The 25,118-nt window shown below is 38.5% G+C and overlaps 2 protein-coding genes across 5 annotated transcripts in view; one reads left to right on the forward strand and one right to left on the reverse strand.

Moving 5' to 3' along the window:
• Window positions 1–682: 682 nt before the first annotated feature.
• Window positions 683–24,532, reverse strand: LOC117403039 (pre-mRNA-processing factor 17). The gene is made up of 16 exons (XM_034004884.3): window positions 24,454–24,532; window positions 23,341–23,558; window positions 22,168–22,254; window positions 20,548–20,677; window positions 19,875–19,958; window positions 17,760–17,899; window positions 16,596–16,692; window positions 16,021–16,160; window positions 14,300–14,374; window positions 13,588–13,633; window positions 12,910–13,011; window positions 6,368–6,483; window positions 4,211–4,344; window positions 2,493–2,569; window positions 1,807–1,951; window positions 683–1,597 (listed from the first exon to the last, which is right to left on the reverse strand). Exons 2-16 carry the CDS (start codon window positions 23,521–23,523, stop codon window positions 1,420–1,422), a joined length of 1,734 nt encoding a protein of 577 aa, XP_033860775.1. The 5' UTR covers window positions 23,524–23,558; window positions 24,454–24,532; the 3' UTR covers window positions 683–1,419.
• A 274-nt stretch (window positions 24,533–24,806) lies between these two features.
• LOC117403404 (actin-binding protein WASF1-like) overlaps window positions 24,807–25,118 on the forward strand; it is a 78,453-nt gene continuing 78,141 nt past the window's right edge. For all 4 annotated transcript variants that reach the window (XM_059023581.1, XM_059023582.1, XM_059023583.1 and 1 more), the window contains exon 1: window positions 24,807–24,930. The gene's annotated coding sequence lies outside the window, so the exon portion shown is untranslated. The remainder of the gene's footprint in view (window positions 24,931–25,118) is intronic.

Raw genomic sequence — 25,118 nt, forward strand, 5'->3', positions numbered from 1 at the left:
ACTTTAACACTCAAGTAACAAGACTAAACCTGTCTTAACCAAGCAAAAAATATATATCATTTGCCAACACCAATTAGTATGTGCTTTTGAATCAGGTTTTCAAGTACAATGTGCTCCTAAGGTTACCAGTTACCAATGTGTGTCACAGGTGGGTTACTTGTAGGGCAGCCCATGAACATGAAGGAGAATGTAACATTTAAAAAAAAAGGTTAAAGTGAGAACCTATTGGAAATTAAGGCAAGGTAAAAGGGCAATTCAATTCATAAATGAAACTCAAACGCTCTATATGGTTATCATTTATAGAAGTTTCTAGAACGTTTTCCAGAAAAGAGTGCATATTGAGTAACCTTAACCCAAGTTTCCATATGCACCAGTCTGTATAACTCAAACAGGACTGCAACCGATAAACTGAACATTATACAAGTCAAAGATCACATTTTTGTACAAGTTCATATTTTAGAAATATCTTAAATCTAACATTTCCTTGATCATATTACTTCACAGCCTTCCATTCTGCATAACACCCTCCTGCATCATCCTTCAGACAGGACACTCATGATGATATTTCCTCCATCACAGGGAGTTGAACAGGCCCATTCTTAGTCTTGGTTTGAAGCTAGATTTCAACTTCCAGTACCAGGTGGAAGCTAGAGAACAGTAACAGACACACTTTTTAAAAACATTTTTACAAAGGGTATTTATTGACAAATGAGCTGTACAACAACTATTTAAAAAAAAAAAACACAAAACAGACACCAGTAACCCAACTTCTACCCAGCAGTTTACATGTCTGATAAAACAACATGGACCAGCCTACACATACCTTACTGACAGGCTTAATAATGATACATCTTCCCTCCCTCTCAAATCCCTTTCTGAAATAAGTGTCTCCCGGATATATCCTTATTTTGGGATACGGGTGTATAAATCAACTGGTTCCTACTGAGCCATCAACATGAAGGTCGCAATCTTGAAGGTCAAAATCCCCTCTGAAAATTATAGGTCATATGGTGAATTTCTGGTACATCCCTACACAACTGTTTGGTGGTTCCAGTATTTATTCAAAAAGTCATTAAAACACATATCAGCTAACATTTACAGTTTTAAACACAATCTCAAATGATTAGAAAGTTACATGCGTGTGCATTAAGGGTAATAATTGTTTCTCCTGAAACACTGCAGTTTCAATTAAAAAAAAAAAAATAGTAATGCATTCCTTGGATTGTGCAGGCGGAGGAAAACAAAACCAAAAATAACCAACATTTATTTTTATTTAACTTTCCAAATCCAGACTGGATACCAATCTTAAGTCTTGCAGACAGCAGCTGGAGCCAATCTATCCATCAGGCTGGGATGGGAATGGCAGTCAACATTGAATTTAAGAGTCCAAAACATGTGTATGTATTCATTCCAACCTCACTAGTCCCAGAGCTTGATCTGACCGTCCCAGCCACACGTGATGACCTTTGAGGTTTCGTGTGGGTGCCAGAGTGCACTAATGCACACTTTGTCATGGGCTTTGATTCGGTGATACAGCTTTGTGGTTTTCCAGTCCCAGATGTTCAGTTTACCATCGGCATCTCCTGAAACAACGTAGCTGTTGAGAGAGAAAAAGAAACAATTCATAACAAATCTCCAAGTATAGTTTTGATTTATTCTTTTAAAAAAACAAACAAAAAAAGCAAGGGGTTGAAACGCACCCTTCACTGAAACCTACTGTGGTACTTACCGCTTTAAAACACTGTGGGAGGTAGAATGAAAATGATTCAATTGCCTTGAAAACACTGTATAGATTTAAATCCTTACCTCATATCTGGTGAAAAATCCACTTGGCAAGCGTAGCCAGCTACCATGTGACCCTTGAAGATTTTCTTCTTATTTAGTCGGAACCGGTTCTGGGCTCCAAAGATCAGGATCTGGTTGTCCATTGACTGACAGGCCAACCACTTACCTAAACAGATATAGTAATAAAAATAACAACATGTGATGACTGAAAATAAAAGCAGGTTGTTAAAATCAACCCCAAGTCAGCTGGTTTCACAGACCTCTATTAGTAACAGTCTTTGACTATCTAACGTTATTGAAACCAAGATAAACAGGGTCTGAGGAACCAGCTACAGTATATACCTCTTAAACAGGCAGCAGCTATTTTTTCATGGAAAACATGAGATTCTCAGTGTAGGTGAAGTGCTTTGCTTAAGGGGAGAGAAAATAAATTGCCGAAGACAAAAAATAAATCTGAAAGAATATTTCTCCCTCTAAAATGCTAAATTTACTGAATTGCAATGAGGACAGATTGACATTGCAAAAGGCCTATGTGTGGAAACAAGGCCACAGTTTCTTTGAACAAAACCTTCTTAAAACAAGTGTTCCACTTTTCTGTAAAGACCGAATGCTTGCACGCATCAGATGGGAGTACAATATCATGATTACACAATAGCCTTTTCATAGAATATATTAGTCGAAACAATAAGTCTCTCTGACTGACTCACCGTTTGGAGATAGTGTTACAGCTGGCATTGAATGCATACTCGGCTCAGCTATGTACTTGAAGTCAACAGGGATGTCCCTGTAAATCAACACAATCAGACAGATAAGGCAAGCAAAGCTGGTTATACAAGGGATCAGTGGCGATTAGTTTTTTTTATTCTGGGGGGAACTTTTGGAATCTAAATAAAATCAAAAACACAAAAACTTGGCTTCACATAAAAGGTGGCCTGTCAGATGGTTAGAGAATCAAGATCAAAAGGAAACCAAATGAAAGCAGAAGCAAAACTCCTCACCCTGGCGACACTGCTCACCGCATACCGCACACCGCAGTCATTCACCCTGATGACACTGCTCACTGCAACCCACACACCACAGTCATTCACCCTGGCGACACTGCTCACAGCACACCACAGTCATTCACCCTGACGACACTGCTCACCGCACACCAGTCATTCACCCTGACGACACTGCTCACCGCACACCACAGTCATTCACCCTGACGACACTGCTCACCGCACACCACAGTCATTCACCCTGACGACACTGCTCACCGCACACCACAGTCATTCACCCTGACGACACTGCTCACCGCACACCACAGTCATTCACCCTGACGACACTGCTCACCGCACACCACAGTCATTCACCCTGACGACACTGCTCACCGCACACCACAGTCATTCACCCTGACGACACTGCTCACCGCACACCAGTCATTCACCCTGACGACACTGCTCACCGCACACCACAGTCATTCACCCTGACGACACTGCTCACCGCACACCACAGTCATTCACCCTGGCGACACTGCTCACTGTACAGCACACACTGCAGTCATTCACCCTGGAGACACTGCCCACTGTACAGCACATACCGCAGTCATTCACCCTGGTGACACTGCTCATCACACACCGCAGTCATTCACCCTGGCGACACTGCTCACTGCACACCACAAACCGCAGTCATTCACCCTGGTGACACTGCTCACTCTACAGCACACACCGCAGTCATTCACCCTGGAGACACTGCCCACTGTACAGCACACACCGCAGTCATTCACCCTGGCGACACTGCTCACTCTACAGCACACACCGCAGTCATTCACCCTGGCGACACTGCTCACCACACACCGCAGTCATTCACCCTGGCGACACTGCTCACTCTACAGCACACACCGCAGTCATTCACCCTGGAGACACTGCCCACTGTACAGCACACACCGCAGTCATTCACCCTGGCGACACTGCTCACCGCAGTCATTCACCCTGGTGATACTGCTCACCACACACCGCAGTCATTCACCCTGGTGACACTGCTCACTGTACAGCACACACCGCAGTCATTCACCCTAACATTGTATTTTTTTCATTATTTAATTGAGATTTGAGAAGGGCCTAGATGACGGTCTTATTTAACGGATTCTGTCAAGATCCAGGCTTCCGGTATGAAGCAGAACCACCAAATTAGACAAGCACAGCAATTCACTGCCTGCCTGTTCATTGTGGCCTTTTCAAGGCTGATGACAATCAGAACAGAATTAAAATGATAAACAGCAGCTCTGGGTTTAATAATCAGCTCCAGGCATGAGGGGGTGGTGGCAATGCAGCCATCGCTCTTGGACAAGGTTTGTTTAAACTATAGATCAAACCTGTTCCTCCCCACCAGTGTGTGACCAATGCAGAATGGTCAGCTATTTGTCCTACTGTGGTTTGAAACTTACCATTCCCAGACACGAAGGCTCTTGTCGTCAGAGGTACTGACAAAGCGTCTGTTTTCATCCACGAACGTGATGGTGTTGACAGCTCCCAGATGCCGATCGTACTCTTGAACGACTTCCCCGGACCGTACATCCCACTGCAAACGAACAGCAATCAGTGCAAGCAGCAGAAGAGCTTAGAGCACAGTGGAGAGATAACATTCAGAAACACCGCACATACCTTAAAATGCAGGGCTTGGAAAGTGTAACCCGGCATAATCAGCCTGTAAACTCTGCAATTCATAGGGGTGTACGTTCCATTTTCCTAAACTTTGAAACATGTGCAAAATACAAGAGCCCCCACCCCCATTCCTAGTAAGCTTAACAAACAGAATCTTGACAATGTGGAAAAATACCTTTTCATCCAAATTAATGAAAATGTGTGATGTAATCGTAAATCGTTACTCTATATTTGTAAGTAATTTTATTGTGCAAATGTATACACCATTACTGAACATGCAACATGTAAGTATCTATAGCACTGCTGAATTACAGCATCTACACATTACAACATGATACCAGGCTATGAAAATAACTTTTTAGTGGAGAACATTATTTCAAATTTCTGCGATGACCCATTTGTGTTCTGTAATGTGGTTACTTTATAGTTTAGTTACCATAGTTACTTCATTCACTATTTATTTTACTTTTGCAACGTGCTGCAATTATTTAAGAATCTAAAAAATAACAAGTTTCTTTCTCCGAAGCAGCCCTTAAGACATGCTGCATTTAAAACACGAGTGACTGACGGCAACAATTTGATTTCCATCCGCTTATGTCGTTTTCTACTTGCTTTACTTAAGAAACAGAATGTAAATACATCATTTTATGAACACAGTATTTTATAGGGATGGGAATAAAAAAACAAATTTGGACTATTGTGAATTTCCCCACACCTTTAAATTATTTAAATTATTTAACCTGTTAAAATGGGGCGTGGCGTGTCTGTCAACCAGCAAACACACACAGGTGTTTTGAAATCTATGATAAAATCTCAACTCTGATATTATCTTGTGTAACTGACAGAGTGAATGTGGGGGCATATTGAAATCATGAAGCATAAAGGTATTCTGACAACCTTTTTGAAGCAGACTAGCAGAAGTCCTATAGATCCAATCAATGAAATCCAATACGACAACACCTCCCCCAATATTAAAGATCTAGCTACCTTGGTGAAAATGGACTAGCTGTCAAATCGCAATCACTGGTTCTTCATCACTATGGCACGACAATACTCCCCAACCAGTATTAATCAGGTATATACTAAATAAGGTATCCAAACACTAACTACACGATCCAGTCCAATACATGGGACGATATGGTTCTGATTGTCTGCTTTGTATGAATAGAATTACTTTTGTTTAAAACTGTAAGTCATATACTCATTAAGATCAGGTGGACTTCACATAGCTATGTGTTGTATTTTGTTATGTAACTCAGTAACGCGATACACATCATGTAAGGAAGTAGAATGATTGATTGATTCTATTGCTTATACCAAGGCCTCAGAGCTGTGTAATCTGGTTTACAGATGCAGCAGCCATGAACATCAATAACATGTTGGCAATGGGAGTCTGTATATTGGAAACTGGGTGCTTGGGCTGTCTAGGTTCATTCAGTCTAAAGATGGTAAAAACTCTCTGGAGAATTGTCAGGAAAATCTCTGTGTAGCCCATTCCCAACTGCTGGAGAGATGGACATGGCTAGCTGGATCATTTATGCCTTATTGGGAATTAGGTACTTCTTAAAACTCCTTACCAGTTTCTCAAAATACACAATATCAGGATGAATTTGTTAAACCTTATGCTGGGACACTCCAAATGGAATACGATAATTTAAATACTCTTCAAATTGAGAGCGAGTTTCCCCTGTTTATGTACCCTGACCTTGAGAGCAATTTGTGATTAACAGAATTTTAGTCCGTGGTCACAAACGAACAGCTGCCTGGGTTACGGGTTGACCTGTAGAGCAATACATTTGCTTTATTAAACTCTTTCAACATTCAGTACAGTAAGCAGTGTTCAAAAAAGTGTTGAAGGTACAAATAACACACACACAAAGAAAAAGAAAAACTAACAAAAACAAACTGTCCAGTAAAGTGTAGACAGGCGGAAACCTTACCTGGACAATCTTTTTATCAGACATCCCAGCCACAAAGAGGCTTTGCTTGTCTTCATCAGGATTGAACTTGACACAGTAAGGGACTTTCCGGTTTGTAAATCTTGAAATACACTGTCCTGTTTTAAAAACAAAACATGGTCACCAGGATTCTGATACCTTAGAGATATTGTGAAGGACGAGTGCTTCTCAGGATCTAGGTACTGTACAAACTAAACATGTGAATATACATCTGACAGACTGGAACCTCTGCTACATCCCTGTCAAGGGTATGCAGCACAGCCCTGCGGGTGATAAATGTGCAGCACTGCATAGTAATATGGTGCATATTCTACCTATTAAAAGGCAACCTCCTCCTGTGACTTTAACAATGACTTGCTGTTTTATAACTGCACCAAGTAATGTACTTTCTCAAGCAACCAGAGATCAATGTCTGGTATGGTATTCACTGAAGCACAACAGAAAACATTCCGCACTGCAGGCTTCCTGCTTTCACAGCCGCTGCAAAGAAGTAGATAATAGGAAAGAATATGCTTGGCTCAAGTGTGCCTGAATGACATCTGCAGTGTATGCAGGTAGGATTTTTTTGGAACAAACTGATTTTTTTGTTCCAGAAAACATACAAGTCAACAGGCTGACCTGTGTATGAAGTTCCTCTGTGAATTACTCAACCAGAAGACAAGTATCACGTTAATTATATACTAGGGCTAGATAAACATAAACATACTACCTGTATAATCTTTTTAATATTACAGAGATGCCAACTTATGAAAGGAGATAATAGTAGCATCTGTCGAGCGTAGCGAGGCAGAATTTTATTTTATTTTTTATGGCCAGTGGCTGCTAGCTCCTAGAAATTAAAAGGTTCTTAGGCTCTGGCAAGCCAATGACCTCATTTTTGCTGTTTAATCTATAATTTTGGTAAATTGTAAAACACACAGCAGTTAGAAATTTAAAAAACCCAATAAAAATACTTCAGTGAATTTTTTTTAAAATGTGGAATTCTGTTTATTCTGGATTAAAATGTTAGTAATGAAGAGTGTTTTAGGATCTCTTAAGTGCTATCAAACCTGAAATATTTAACCTCAAAACTTTATACAAATAAACTAACAAAATAACACCAAGAAAGATTTAATAATGTTTATTTACTTTTTTACTATTCTGAACTGTCAAAACACAAAATGCTGTGTAGTATCCAATAATTATTTAAAGCGAGTTAAACCTCGAAACCCATTTGCACAAACATACAGTAATGGGGAATGTCAGATTGTGCTTATTACTGGCGTTTCTTTGTACCTATGTGAGTGATACAGTCATGACGCCCATCGTGTTTCACAGAGAAGTCCGTCAGTCAGTATTCACAGCAGACATGAGATTGAGATATTCCACTTCTTTTAATGAATGACCATTCTGTGGGAAATTCCTCTCGATCTTTGACAAGTCAACCTCAATCTTTTAGATGGAGGAGAATGACATTTGTTTGATTTGTGATTCCTATTTTAATAACTGAAGTAAGGCTGGGATTTTGTCATGGAGCAGTCACAGTAAATTTGTTCAAAATCAGAGAATATACAGTACCTACATAAACATAAAATTAGTCTGTCTATAGAAGTATGAAACAAAAATATTAATTTTACACAGCATTTGGTGGGGTTTCTACAGGACAGTTTTACACACCTTTAAAAATAATGTTTGAAGTTCAAAAAGACCTGTCTTGGTGTGCATCTGTTGCTTCTGCTGTGGTCAGTTTGCAGTTATTTAACGTTTTGGTTTGTTTGTCTACATATTATTCTGATACAGCATGCTGTACGTGTTTGATGCCTTTCTGGAGCGCTGGTCACTGCAAAGTACATTTTTTTATGCAGAAAATGATTACAGCAAGAGCTGGGAATCTCGTTTCCATGTTTTTCCAGAACTGGTAAACGTTGCATTCCATTTCACTGACAATTTTGTAGTAATCATGGCATCCATGCCGTGCTAGGCCTTAAACACCTCTCTCAGCTATGCGGAGATACTTTGCTTGATTCGGGTCAAAGACCTGACAGGCATTGAAAATGCAGCTGCAGGTTGACAAAATCGGGCAGAAGAGTTGCACCTGCATGTATGTTTAAAGGTGGGGTGCAGCGAACACTTTTTTTTTCAGAATTCACTTGTATGGTACTGTTGGAATGTCAATAAAAGTATCTGTGTAGTTTTAATGTTTTAATGCTAAGTGCATAAAAAACTTTGAAGTGGATGCTGCTATTCAAAGTCTAGCAACCCGGAAGCCTGCGGTTAATGTATGCATGACGTCACACTGGGATAAGCTCGTCGAAAGCTGTGGCAGACATACGTGGAACGCACCTTGGGAAATGATCATGGGGAACAAGCGTGTCAAAAATGGGTGAAGTTTGTGAAGGGGACCAGACTTGGGATGCAAAGCCCAACACCAGCTGCATCTGCAGCTCTCACTTCAGAGGATAGCTTCATAAACCTGATGATGGTTAAGATAGGGGCTGCAAACAAAGCGTTATTAAAAAATGATGCAGTAACATCTATTTACCCAGAGGTTACCTGCAGGACAGCAGCACCAACTGCTACAAGCAGTGGGATAAATGTACACAGAGAGCGGCTGCTAAGAAAATGGATGTGCAGAGGGTAAGAACATGATCCTTTCATTACATTATAATCCTCTCTTACTGTTTGATGAAAATATGTATAAATTGACGCTATTATATAGCCCTAATCCTCCCTGTACATATTACTAAATACTGTGATAAAAGTATAATCCATGTCATGTTCAAGCGTTACCGATTTCATGCATGGGGCACCCGTGGAGCAAACGCCACCGTTCTCGTATGCATCAATCAAGCGATATTATTCAGCCGGTGAATTCTCCATCTGAATAATAACGCTTGTCAAAAGCTTTTTAATAAAAGCTAAAATAATATTCTGCTGACTGTTGAGGCTTGAAATACTGGCAAGAAACAAATAGAGAATTGGAAAAACATGAAAAAAAAAAAAATCAGCGGTGCTACTCCTCCGTCATCAGACTATGTATAAGGTTAACAACATACTCGGGTCACAGCGTGCTGCTTCGCCACGTTACACTGTCTCCATACCCAGACAGAAACTACCCTGTTCGAAACATGCAGGCTGAAAGAAACAGGAGCAAAGCAAGTGCAGAAAACGTAAACATTTAAAGTAAAATCAATAAACAAACAGCAGTAATAACTTTTACCAGTTGTTTCACAAACCGTGATTAGCACTAATCTTGGACTACCTATGTCAACTGGTCTTGCTTTGTACTTGTGAATCCAGTGATGTTGAAGCCAGAAAATAAAGGCTTGTTACATGTGAAGCCAATACAGATTAAGTACCATGCCAAAGTTTCTGATCCGTTTGATTTAAGATGCCAAATGAAGCCAATCCGGAAACGCAGTCTGTCATCCATGAAGAGCCTGACATTGAACCATTGACAAAAGATGCTGTCACTCAGTGGGAGCCCCCTGATGAGGATGCACCGCGAACTATAAGTGTCAGCACAAGAGTTGCTTCTGATGATCATATACAATATATTCACTGCATAAAGACAGATGAAAATTAAACTTAGGAGTACATGTATTAACCATGCAGAAGCATTCATTTCTGTATGTGGAGCAAGCACGTCTTCCAACTCCACAGCCATCTCTCTGTCATCTCTGGGTCTAGCTAGTGGCTCAAACATATATGCCCTAATCGGTCCTGTGTATAACTTCAGCTCATTGGAATCAGATGTCGGGGAATGTGGAGGCGTATCATCGTCCACATCATAACTCCCACGAGAACTGTCCAAACCGGCGAGACTGCTTTCAAATCCAGCATCTGCCATCTTACTGCATTTACTGACATGGATTGTTGTCCTGGTGTCATACCAAAAACTTGCATTTTTTCAACATATCAGTAATGAATATGAATTAAAAACTTTCAGGACATGTTTAGAAAGGATACATACACCCCACAATTACTTTTTTTTTTTTTCAATGCACCCCACCTTTAAATCAACTGACAGCGCTGAAAAAAATTGAAAATGTGAACGGCTACATTGCAAAGGCAACCAAGCTAGTTCAACATTATCAGATAAACCATGAAAAAAGCGTTTTTTGTTTAAGGTGTAATTTCAAGCTATGTTAGTAAAGTTCAATGTTCTCTACTAAAATCATGGAATCTGTGACCACTGTGACTTAATCCCAGCCTTACTAAAAAGCAACCAAGTAAACGTGCGATTGATAATGATAGCAAGTCAACTGTTTCTGAAGCACCCCTAAACTGGTTACTAAGCAACCCAGCCCAGAGCTTTTAGTAAGTCAGTTAAAATGCCACAATAAACTCTCAGTGAAATACAGTATTATTTAACCATTAATTTATTTAAAAACACACATGGAATTGAAATAATATTTCATAAACGTTCATAATTTAATTATTTAATAAAAATCGTAGTATTATACCTCTTGGATGTAGCAGAACCTCCAAAATAGTAGCTGCTACGGCCAAATCGTAGCAGTTGGCATCTCTGATATTATTTACCATGCATCCCAATAGATGCACCTTCTAGGACAGGGGTAGGCAATTCCGGTCCTGGAGGGCTGGTGTTCCTCCTGGTGTTTGTTCTAACTGACCAATTAAGCTTCTAATAAGTACTTAATTGGCCCAATTAAGTAATTTAGGGTACAGTTGGAACAAAAACCAGGAGGAACTGCCTACCACTGCTCTAGGATAACCACACTTTTCACCCATCAACAGAATCCTCGTCCATTGTTCGTAATAAATCAGCCTGTGATTGGGAGGTGGCTCTAGCCAGCAATGCCACTCTGTCCACTGTTGTTATTTTGAAAAGTAGCAATTAAATTTACTAACAGGCCAAACGAGGTCCTTAAGACAAGCAACATCTTCCACAGTCAGAGAACCGATTGTTAAATCACATGAACGCCTTTCACTTGATAATCACAGCATTGTTTACACCCTCTCCAATTTTACAATGTCAAGCAAATCCAACACCCAGGACAGGTAAACTAGCTTTGAGCACTTCAGCAAAAGCATACATCTTGAACTTCTTCAGCACCAAGTAACTTTATAAAAAGACCACCCTAGGATAACTAATTAAAACAGTTGTACCGCTTGCTGGCTTCACAGACCCCGATAAGCACAAATCTTGGCTAAACTAGCTGCCTGCCTTATACTAAGAAAGTGGGCCTAGATCAATCAAATAATTTTTATATAGCGCCCTTCATAGCAAAGCCATCTAAAAGCGCTTCACAATAAATAAATAATAATAAAAAAAGATACATAAGTATATTAGATTACTTTGCTGGTCTGCTGTTTTGAGATGAGTTAAGACTTTAATTCTGGTTTCTTCTAAATATATAAAATGATGTCCCCATTAACTACTTTAAATCCATAAATAATTTATTACACTTTTTTCGCATATGAAAAAAAACTCATTAACATTTTTGGCAGTGATATCAAATTACACATACATACTTTATATATTGAAACAGGTCACCAACATTTCTGGAGCAAAATAGATTTTATGGGTGTGATTTGCCAAATATTTATGGCTTTACAGTAGATCATAGGCTAAAAATAATGTACATAATGTATGTTTCTTAGTGTTACATCAGTTTCAAGATGTAGGTAGAACTACAGGACTTGTAATCCACTGGACACAACAGGTGGACTAGAAGAAGACCGCAGGATCAACATGTGTGGAGCAAACCAAACAAATACAGAACCTAGATCATAGGAATGCTGTGCTTTTAAAAAGTACATTACATTTATTTACATGCCCAAGGCCTTTCCCTTGTAAAGGCCCAAATCATGATTAACAGAGGAGGGGCAGGCCAAGATCAGGGTGTGTTTGAAGTCTTGTGTGGCTCAGTGATGCTTCTTCAGGGATTAACGCGCTTCACAGACAGCCCAGCCTTTTCAATTCATGTTACATCAAACCAAGACCCTGGGACCAGAGTCGTTCCCACACAAACACAGGCTTCTCTCAATACGTGTTCTGTTTACATATCTCCACTTCTCTACCACTTGCAACTTGGCATGAAATTAAATTCAAAATCAAGGCGTTCACGCTATGCCTCCCCAAGCTGTGATGCCTCGCTGCTGAAAAGTCTATTTGCGCTGCAGCTGCCCGTAGGAGGAGAGATCATTGCCATGCAAGGCAGCAACCTGCAAGTCCTGCTTATAACAATGTAGGAGTATGGAGCTGGAAACCACACTGTCGACAGGAAGCAGTATCATACCTGTTTTATAACAAACCTTCAACAGTCCCTTACAAACAGAATTCAGCCCCTTACCAAAGTGAACTGCATTATACTATGGTAAAAGCACAGTGGTACAAAATGACTTCATTGTAAGATATCAATGTACCATATTATGGTTTAAGTTGTATATGGTTGATAACACTGATTAACAATGGGAGATAATATCAAGTCCCCTAGGAATCAAAGCCTTAAAACAGAGTATGCAAACATAAAAAACCCTCTTTAGAGAATGTAATAAATTAGCAATGACAAACACACCTGTTTCTGTGTCCCACAGTTTAAGGTATCGATCATAAGCTGCACTGAGGAACTGAGTGCCTGTGTTATTAAAGCAGATGTCACGAACAGCTTTGCTGTGACCTGTGAAGAAAAAATAACATTCCCAAAGTCATTTAATTATGTTTTTTTTTTTAATTTATCAATTTAACTTTTTGTTTACTAAATCTTATAAACAAACAATACTGTTTAAATCCAGGTATTTACAGAAACAGCAAAACTCATTTTACATCAACATACAAAAAGGGATAACATAAGAGAAATATTTCTATACAAAACAGATGTTTACAACATGAAACGCAGCTTGTCCAAAAATATCAGTGCCAAATACAGACAATGGCCTCATGACTCTTTGCAAACAATATATACATCTGCAGGATCTTTGAGATTATACTGTTTTTTAAAACCTTTCCTCCAGAAAGTTAAAATACTATTTGAATGTGCAATGTAAATCATGCAATGGGCAACACGTTTTTTTCTTCATTTTTTCTGACAAGCAACACTTTTAGCTTCTTTTCCCTGTCACTAATGTGTATAGCTGTTGAGGTGATATGCTTCCTGACTCAGGCCATCACTTCTTTTATAGTAAAAAGGTTAATTTTAGACTTGAGGTTTTTCCACCAATATAAGATAATTTCAAACACAATTAGGGACACTTACCAATGAATGTTCGTAAACACCTTCGTTCGTTGTAAACCTCCCACAGCTTAGAACCAGGAAACAAACAAACAAGTTATTTTTTCAGGGTACTTTTTCCTTTGATTGGTTTTGATTTTTTTAAATTCTGCAAGGCCCAAGAGGCAAGTCATACCCCAGGTGACTAGAGCTGAAAGTGGCCCAGATAAAAAGCATAAAACACAACATTTGCAATTTTACAGTCTACCCAACGGAATACAGCAGAAATATTTGTATTGTATGACTTATATTGTAACACTTGAATGTATTTGTATTTGCTTGCGATTGTAAGTCGCCCTGGATAAGGGCGTCTGCTAAGAAATAAATAATAATAATAATAATAATAATAGAAGACAAAATCCTAAAGTGGCTTTGAAGTACCCTGTTACAGCCATCTTTAGAAAATTATGCAGTCAAACTTCATTTTAAACATCCAGGTACAATAGTATTACAAATAAACTTGGTACTGCAGTTTACAAACTTGTTCATAAGTCATCTCTGTTAATGTGTTTCTGGCTGCATTGTAAAATAACAGACTGTACTCAAGAAGACCTTGTGCCTCCAACTAGGCATCTGGGATAAAAGACTTAATTAAGGAGTTAATTAAACATTGAAAACAAGCTTTTATTAAGGCTATGAGTTTTGTCAGAACTGCTTTAACAAAACCTGGATGCTCAAATGATATACTGTGACCCACCTTGATTTTGCAGTCCATAGAACAGGACAGCAACAGGTGTCCAGACACTGGGAACAACCTGATTGCACTGACACCCTGAAACAAAAAGAACAGCGAGGGCTTATTAAAGATACAGCTAATTAAACTACACTAAATATATAGGAGGAAAGATAATCTTCCAATTTGCCTGAATTTAGGGAGCTTGCCAACCCAAACTAAAGACAGCCTAAAGCTGGCTGCATCATTTATTTATAATTAGCCAGGCAGTCACATCCACAGTGTCACACTAAAACTACATAAAGAACTCTGCAGTTTCTACTGTGAACACTTCACAAAATGTTGGTGTGGCCAAGTCTGATATTTATTAAAGTAAGGTTTCCTAATTTAAGTAAAACACATGAACGAAGAATGATGTCACATTGTTTGAGGTTTATTTCCATTTGTGGAAGAACTTATTATAACATATATGGAGAGGTGGTGTCCTTTTTGAAAGCCTGTTTACCATAGCTGGAAAGCTTTTGTTTAATCTGCTGTCTGCTATGTTAGGCTTGAACTGCTGCTGTCTGACCACATGATCAAACACCCCTGCATCATTAATCTGTTGCTGGGAGGGTACACAACTACGGCCAGCCAAGACAGCCTTAAGGACTCCAACTGGCTAGGATGGTTTTCAGCTATTGTCTCCAGCTAAATGTTTTACTTGGAACCTGAGTAGCTTCTCAAAGGCTACAATTCTGTACTGAACAAACAGCTGTGCAGAGCTCATTTACAGTGTCTGCAACGGAGCTTCGCATTGTCAGGTTGTCTGAAGGACAGACTTCACAAACACAGACTTGCTTACAGTATTCCAGGAGTCCAGTGCCCAGTTTTTACATGAAGGCAAATATATAATGTACTTTCCAGCTGCTCAGGAATGACAAGTGTATCCACTGCTAGGGAATGACAACTAATGCCACTAATAGTCTTAAGTTATTATATATACACTTCCTATAAGAATCCATCTGCATGCAAACCTCTAAAAGTTTCAAATCGATTACTGAAAAATGATGGGGAGGGGGAAATCACTGATAAAGCCTTGGTTTTTCTTCCTTTAAGTCTATTGCACTTTGGACTTATAACATGCAACTGCATTCAACATTGTCAGCACTACAGAGGTGAAACAATCTATTTCAATATTCTATCGTGGCCATTTACATTCATCCCCAATTACAGCCATGCTCAGGCAAGTTTATATATACAAGCTGCAATAAACTGGATTAAAAACAGACGTGAGCAAGCTTTTAGATCGAAAAATATCTGTAAACAGACTAACTTTCGAAAAATATTGTGCAGGGAAATACCCTGACAGCATATGGTGTGTGTCAGAAAGCAAGTCTTAGTATTCAGACACTGTAACTCCATGTATGGATCACTGCTCTGTGGAACAGGAGAGCGAGGCATTGCTGTACTACAAAACAGGATAAGAACTAACCGGCTTGCCACAAAAGCAGAATTGGAGAACAAAAAAAACAAATCAAGGAGAGAGTACAGGAAGGTTAATGGGATTAAACAAATGAACATCCACCACACTGATCTACAACAAGAACAACACGAAGTCTATCAGATTTAGCTCAAACATAGGTCAACATCAAAACCTACAAGCAAAAAATAAATAACCAGGAATTTCACCTAATGGACATATTGTTGTATCGATGTACAGTGTTCCCAATTTAAAATCCCCACAGATTTCCAAGCCATCTTACCTTTGTATGTCCAGACCATACGTGGATCTGTTTCTTGGGCAGGTAGCACTTGTCTGGGATATCGGCAGAGCGTAGGTTGACCCCGACGTCCTGGGGAACGTGCAGATATGACCTTCCTTGGTAGTCATACATGTCTTTGGCTGCAGGAGGCAGGCAAGGAAAAGAAATGAAATATTTGGAAGGAACCAAAACAAAAGCAATGTGCTCTACTACCTAGCATTATATATCTATTATATGCATTTCTTGTAACAAATGTCTGAAATATGGTCACTGTGATTTATTTTCATAGAATTTAGATTCAGTTATTTTAACAACAAAAAAAAAAAGTATGCAAAGTAGATGGCATTGTAATATTACTGCCACAAAATGGGTTACTGGAAAATAGCCAGCCAAATGTATTTTTTTTTACCTTTAAAAAGAATCATAGAATAGTTTTGTACCGAATACAAGCTTACCTGTCTGTCTGAATACCTACTGATTAGATTTACATCATTAATGCCTCAGTACAGCTCGATTCTGAACTATAAAATCAGCCTTCGCTATGCTGCAGTCGTGAGCAGAACAGGCTAGCTTACCGTGAAGAATTGTTTTTTCATCTGCAGGAGCCTCCTCTTCATTTTTGCCTTTCTTCTGTCTCTTGGCAGTGATCTCATCCAATTCCTTCTGTTCTTCCTAGAGGAGAGAAAAGCCTGTTAGCACTGCCATTCATCCAGCTCTTCAACAAAAAAACAATACAGATTCATTAGGAAATAACCAATGAAGTACAGGAAAGGTTTAACGATTAAACCAGCAGCGAAGAAACTTTTACCACAGTTCAAAGAAACGTGTTTTTTTTTATTCCTCTTAGAGGATATCACTGACAATGTAAAAAACAGTATTCCCGTACAGCAAACCATCAGTAATTTTTGCCCTCAAGCCAATTCAGATTAATGACTTTAACTATTTATCCCAAAACTAAAAATAATAATAAAAAATAAATAAATCACTGATCCTGCATTTGTATCCAAACCAATGCCCCCTCCTGGCAATAGGGGGGACAGAAAAACGTCATGAACGACGTTGCAGGAGGTTGTACCGATTTAGATACATACAGGATGCAGCGATGAACATCAAGCAAATGAGTAATGTAGCCATTGCGTTCAGTTCAGTTCTGTAGCAAGCAGGTGCCCTGGCTCCAAGCACTTACGTTTCCAGCTAGGCTGAATCTCACATACCTATTATACAATAAGTCCTACATGGTGGGTGAATGAGTGTTATGACAAAACCTGCTGTGACTGACTATCACTACCTGTCTAGACTTGGTGACTGAATAATGGCTTTGTGCAGAGGTAAGGTTCACTGCTGTGCTACTCATAAATCCACTGTAGACAGAACAGAGGTGTTTTGAATAATAGACCCATTTTTATAAATTATACATTTTTTCTGTATAGTGATTGTATTTGTCTGCACTACCGATGTAGGATTCTCTCTCTGCTGTAGTAAGCTGAAGCCCTGTGAAACATTTCCCCAGTGTTGTTGAGGGAAATCAAGCCAAGTTAAATGTACAATGTGTACGTGGAGGAACTTGCTGCTGTTAGCGGGGGAGGGGGTTCAAACAAAAACAAAAACAAAAAAATGTCACATAGGGAGATGTGCAGACAACACCACTGAAAACACAGCAAGTAGCTACATTTATATTCTAGTTAAAGTATTTGGTAATAGCTTCCCTAAAAGCACTGGGCCGGTCAGCAGACACTTACTTCTGAGGGTTTGGCCACATCTTTTTCATCCAGGTACTTAGCCCAGGGTCCCAGGAAGCCTTCAATGTTAGATGCATCGCTCCCTTTAACTTTCTTCCTCTTTTCCGTTTTCTTCGCTCCTGCTTCAAACACGGTTAGGCCTGACGTAAAAAGAGCAAAATGTTAAACGCTTTTCAAGCTTTAAAACCTTATTTACAAAAATAGCAGTATTTTTGTATTTTGCTATACACGTTTGGTCTTTCAGGCTTTACCATCATATAGACTCTGGCAAAGCTTATTTATTCTGCCCCCATATCACAGATTCACTTCCTGTGCCAGAGTGTTTGAGCTTTACACTTATTTTGCAGCACATCAATAGAAACACTGGACCTGCACAAAACATTTGTATACGATATATCCTCAACAGAAACACTGGAGCTGAATCTCTGATCTGCAGGCACCACCACTTCTGGAGTTTTTCATTAAGAAATATACAAAGTATTTTCTTCCTATGCTTTATAATAAAATCTATTTAATGTTTAAGCAGATTTGCACATATTCATCAAGGTATTTACAGAAAAATACAAGGTACAATATTTTTGGTGAAAGTTTAAAAAACTAGTAACAAAACAGTTTAAATAAACTGTCAGGGTTGCTTGTTACTAGTTTAAACAGCAAAAGTTGTATTTTTCCTTGCACTAAAAAAATACAAATTGCATTTTGTTCTAAAGATATTGACAAATCTTCCTCATTGTGTAAAAACTCAATGTACTCAAGCTGCACACTTAAGGAATGAATATTTATGTGGGAGATCAGAGGTCCATAATTGCCCCCTGCTGGACAGTGCTGCCAGGCCATTGTGTCCTCAGCAATAGCTTCTAAAGGAAGATCACCATTGAGTCATATCACAGACTCATTCATTAATGTAGTTTCTTAAAAGGATTATACACATTCCTCCGAGTAAATGATTAATTATCGGTACATGACAACTATCACTTCAGCAGGTGTCAGTCAGCCTATAAGTAACAAGATAACTTAACCCTGGAATGCCCCAGGAACTTTTGAAATGAGAAAAGCCACTTTATTTTTCTTTCTTCAGTTCACTGACACTGTAGCAACTTTGAAGCTTTAAAATAACAGTATATAACACAATCATAATTTAAAAAATAAATAAACATTTTATTGCAGATCATAACTAACAACTAAATAAAGGGGGGAGGGTGGGGCTTCATCAGTTTAGCACCAATTTTCAAAACGATTTGCACCCCTGCTGATACGGTTTTGTACTTAATTAAAAAATAACATACAATATAATAGCAAAACCAGAACGATTTTACAATTCTACTGTTTTCAACCTGGACAAAAAAATGAAGGCTGAAAACTGTGACAATCAAGTTTTCCTGGGATGTTTGGTTGAAAAATAATGTCCATATTTAAATTGATTAAACTTCCAAAAGCTTGCGGCTTTATTTTTGAAACTGTATAATTGTTAGTGCCGTGATGTATATAATTAAACAAGCGCTATGTTCAGGTCTAAAAGCATGTTCCTTTTAAACATAAGACTGCATTCACACTGTGAAGGAAACCTTTCATTTTCTTAGCGACTTTACTGTAATGATTTATTTAATTCTAGATAAGGGTGCACACAAAACCGAACATTTCCTCATACTGAAGTTCAGTGGCAACTAGGCTTGTTTCACATTTATCCCACATTAATTATTAAATGTTGTTTCACATTATAGCATAAATATAAAAGTATTTGCATTTTGGAATCCCCTGCCTCTCTCAGCGTTCTGTCAAACACTGTTTGGACATGTTGTACGAATAACAATCCCAACTGTTGCTGTTGTCTGTGCTTGTTTGACGCTGACAATGAGGTTGTTGCCCATGAATGTACATGGCAAACGTGAGCCATCTCAGGCACTGCTGTGTTCACAGCAGGCCAAAAAAAAGAGACCCAGACCATTTTTAGGACGTGTTTAACCTACAACAAAAATAAATATCAAGCCGCCTCAGAGCTGGCTTAAAAGTGGTTAGTGTAAACAGGGTATCAAAACATTGTGTATATACAGTAGGACAGTGGCTAAATGGCTATGCAGGATGTCAAAAAGACACAAACTAAACAGGATAGCTTACCCTTATTCTTTTCAGCCTCTTCTACTGCACCTATGTAGCCAGTTGTTAGGTGACTGTTGTCTAAGGATGGATCCAAGGCATAGCCTTAGAAAAAAAAGAAGCTTTTAACAAAGGTCTTTTGGACTATATCAATACAACTAGTAAATCTAATGAATGATTTCCTGAAGTGGTGCTCTTGAATCCCTGGTCCACATCTCCTCTTTTGCTGGGAAATAATGATCAGTTACTAAAAAAAATGTCATGGTCTAACAAGAACACAATTGGAGCTTACATGCACCCAATACCATATTTAACATAGTGAACAAAGTGTGATATCCAAAAGCTGCAAGGTTTTGGTTGGTAAACAAAGAGGGTAAGGGACCAACTGTGCCGCCTTATCCCTGCGGGAATGAAATTCCTGGCTATGGGGATAGAGTGGATAGGGCTGTGAGCACCTAGGTCCGTATATCTGGAAAACAGGTTATCCAATTGGGATAAAACCTGGTATTAACATTATGTATGTATCAATGCATGTCACTGACATGTTTCACTATTTTTTTGTTTGTTGTTGTAGTCATTAGCCTCTGCAATGCAATGACAAAGCTGCAAATGCAACTCTCCTTTAAATAGTAACCTGTTTACAGTGTGTTCGTACTAGAGCCAGATATATTCAGGATTCATCATCAAAGCTTACCAAAGGTTGAAAAGGTTCTCCTCTGTTCCTCAAACATGAAATCATTGAGGTGGGCTGGCTCTGCATAACCAGATAACATGTTCCTAGGGGCTGACATCTGCTGGGTCTTGAACGGGTTCATTGGACCAAACTGGGCACGAAAAGATTCAAAAGCACAATGAATAGATTGAAGACATTTGATTTGCTGATACTATACAAGCATGAAGGACTGTCTTCCTATCCCAGGAGACTATAGAATGCATTTTGCAGTGTTGTTGAATACACTGTATGGAGGAGGGATGCAAGAATATAAAGTAATCCATGTGTATCTGCCCGTCACATACACACCCTAATCAAGCTCTTCAGCAACGTTAGTTTATTACTGAACAGAGAAGATTAGTTCAGAGATTGTAGATCCTACCAAAGTTTTCTTACACTGGTAATGTCACGTGAGCTGTTCAGTGTGTTGACTTGATATGTAAATAAATCCTGTTTGCCTGCGGGCGTATCAACTTCAACCTCGATCTCCTGCCTGTCACTCTGCAGCGAATGCATGCTCCCACACGGCTACTCTGTCACAAGCATTAATACCCTGTATCTTTATAAACAAGGGATTTAGGGGAGCTCCATAATAAAATCAATAATTGTGTGAATACAGTAATTGTTACAGGTGTATATAATGGTACAGTAGGCACAGCGTAATCGGGATACTGATAAAAGGGATTTCTGCTTAAATGGAATACAACTCTGGGAGACGTTTCTTCCCAGTGCTATTTATGTTGTTTAATTGGGACGTCACTTCATTTAATTGGGATACAGTATTTTCAAATGATGAACAGAGATCGCTTTTCAGAGCAAGACAGGTTCACGTAGCACAGTGAAGTGAATACGTGATTATGCTGTCACTTGTGTAAATTGCGTTAACCACATTTAACTCTTGAAGGAGCTGGAGTCTCCTGTGGTTTCTCAGGCTGCTGTTGCAAAGAAAGTTGTCGTACCAACATCGCAAGTGCCTGTCCTTGTGATAAGATGTGATTTCATTATTTTTCATTTCATGTAGAAATAAAAAAAAACACGATCAATTTTGTTTAGAATACTTGTATTTTAAATTACATATTTTACATGTAATCATAATGTGATGTGATTTCATTCTTTATCTTTTCATTTAGAAACAAAAAAGTGTGACTAAGGTCGTCTCAAATGCCTCTCGTTTTAATTGGGCCAGCCGCTTATTCAGGATATTTTACATCTCCCAAGGCATCCCGATAAAGCAGCACTGACTGTATTTAAAACAGGATTCATTTATCCGACTTGACAGATCTGCCCTTACTCTGGTCCCACCGCAGTCATATACATGACAGACTATTGTACTATAGTGCATAACATAGAAACTGCAAACAAGTCTGAATATAAAATGTGGTCTTAAAAATTTAAAAGATATATATACAGCTTTTTATGCTTGCAAAGATTTTATTAAGGAAATATTGTGGTGGCTCACTGATTGTTACCTTTTTTGTATACTATGAATAAAGTCTGTGAGCAACCCTGACATTTCTCTGAATGCACTTACATGATATATTTACTGCAATCTCCACCACCTTCTGGATTTATTCTCTTAAACAGTAAATGAATGATCCTCACCTCAGGGGCAAACATAGTGTCGCATGTGGGGTTATACATGACCTCCTTGAGAGATGGATCAAGGTGCACTCCAGTCTCCACATCTTGCTATTAAAAGTTAAAAAAAAAATCACAACACAATCCAGATTACTCCGACAGTCCTAGATTTATATTAAACAGAAAATGTTACGCATACATTTTTCATCATGTGTATTAAAACTGCATAGGCTAGTTCTTGAAACACAACCTGCTTTAGGAAAATATTACCTCTGCACTCCGGAGCCTTATTACAAAGCTCTTTTTTTTTCCTCACTCATGATAAAAAAAGGCAGCATGTTACCCGAATAGTTTACAGAGTCATGTTCCCAACCTGAAAATATGCACCTGTAATGGATTTGTAAATATGTTATTGTTATAAATTGTACGTTACTGTTGGTGACATGCTTATAAATTCCTGTCGTAGTTTGCTATGGATACGAATATATGTTGATTTATTTAATAGCAGAGGTACCGGCTGCAGTCTTTTTCACTGGTGTTAGGGTTTACACATTAACTACTGTAGACAGATAATGTAATCTGTGTGTGTGCTCTGAAGATCGGTGACAAAACATTATGAAGGTTATCGGGAAAGTATTCTCTAGATGGGGAAGCACAGGAGGTTTTATTTTAATATAACAACATACACAGTCAATTACCAAAGAGTAAGACAACATACACACAGTCAATTACCAAAGAGTAAGACAACATACACACAGTCAATTGCTCAGATTCAGTACAGGCCGTATACATCAGATTACATTGCACGTTAACATACATACACACATACAAAAAACTACATAAATAATAAACAAGGCAAACTAACCAAAACTTTCCTTAAGTTATAGTTCTAGCTGCACTAGCATAACGTGAATTACAATTAATAAAAATCCTCTGGCTTCTTAAACTGCACGCGTTATTATCATTAGCTTACTACGACACAGTCCACAAGCCACACCATGTGCACAGTACCACAAATATCAAGCATCTACTAGAAAGTACAGAGCACAACCTTGTCCTAATGGAGACTACATTCTGTGTGTAACAGTTAAGGAGAAGGTAACCGCACATTCAACTGAGGCCTAGGTCGAGTTTTAAAGTACTCGACGTTTCCCATCGCTCAGACAGTGCACGTCCACGCCGCGCTATCTACTGTACCTTCACAGCCACCTCCGGAGCGGAGTTGAGAACCTGCAACGAGAGCGTTTTCTCCGAACCCAAAGGACGAAGGTGTGCTGTAGCGTCCTGGCTTGCATTGTCGGTGCTGGTTCTGGACTCGCCGTCAGAATCCGAGCCAGAATCGCTGCCGTAACCAGCAAGAGAGGCGATCGCAGCCGACATCTTGGATGTGCTGTAAATATCCGGCAAGGCAGGTCCTAGCGAGGTCAAATAAATACAAACATAACGACAAATAAAAAATAACGAAAACAGAAACATATTATATAAAACAACGAAGTAATTCATACTTTTATTAAAAGACTATTTTTATTTCAGACTTATTACAATAGATATACGAGTAAAATGTGACAGCATTAACATTTGTTTTTTATATATCTTAAAGGACGTTTAAGGGTCTCAAAGTTAATTGGGTTCTACGTTTGTTATAACAACTTTTTAAAAAAATGGTTAACTAAAAATAAAAAAAAATAAAATAAGTTTCGCATTTAAATATATCTTTATCAATCTAGTAGCATAATATTTTTTCCTCGTATCGATTTCTTAATGCTATTTAAAAGATCATGATGTTGTGCTAAATTATATATATATATATATATATATATATATATATATATATATATATATATATATATATATATACACATACATATACACACACACACACACACACACACACACACACACACATATATATATATATATATATATATATATATATATATATACACACACACATATACACATACACACTGGTTTTTTTGGTATTCAGCTGATGAAGCTGATGAAGTCCGAAACGTCCTGATAATTGATTTGTAATCAGTTATTCTAACTTTTTAAGTACCTGAAATATCCTTTTCTCTTTTTTCTTTTTTCTTATTGATCATTTTGGTACGCAGCAGTTTTCCTTTTTATCAAATTATATCTTGATAGATGTGCGTGCGTGTGTGTGTAAAAGGAGAATGAATACATTGAAAATAGTTGCCTTGTTTTTACAAATTGTCCAAATACAGATCGCCTAAACCTGGACAGGTACAGCCAGCTTACACACCACATCGCGGCAGAAGATGATATTGAAAATAAATGCTGTCCTGCCTTCGCTATACTTTAATGGACCAATGTTGTATAACGACCGTTTCTGCACACAAAGAAACCGCAGCAGCGAAAAGGGTTGCCTCACGTTTCAAGTTCGGATGCACGGGGGGCATTCTTCAACAATGAAATATGGAACGTACCACTTTGGAAATTGCAAAGGGAACATACTATTAAGTATTATTATATCAGATTTAATACAAACTAAAATGTGCTCCTTTTATATACAGATATATATTTCTAAAGAATTACAGTATTTAAAAAATGTATTAAAATGATCACCTATGCATTAAGCAAAAGCCTATTTTTTGATTAGAAAATATATATACACCCTTTTGTTTTTTGAGTTGTGTGTTGATCCAGCGTTGTTATCCAGACCATGTTCTTATGACAACAGTGTAGAATGGGACTGGATATTTAAACCGAAGCAGCCGTGGCGAGTCGGGGCAGTTTATACAGGGATGGCCGGAAGATAAAAAGGTACCAACTATTCAGAATTAATATTACTTAAATTAGTACGTAGAAACGTTAAACAACCAAATGCAAATTAAACATTTGGAAATATTGTACTGTAGATATTACACTTTACTGAAATTTAAGTGTCCCCCTTTCGGTTCTTGGTAAATGTGTTGGAATTGTTTTTAAATGTGTTTTATGGAATATGGCCA

The sequence above is a fragment of the Acipenser ruthenus genome, chromosome 5 (assembly GCF_902713425.1).
Source record: "Acipenser ruthenus chromosome 5, fAciRut3.2 maternal haplotype, whole genome shotgun sequence".
In the NCBI taxonomy this organism is placed as follows: Eukaryota; Metazoa; Chordata; class Actinopteri; order Acipenseriformes; family Acipenseridae; genus Acipenser; species Acipenser ruthenus.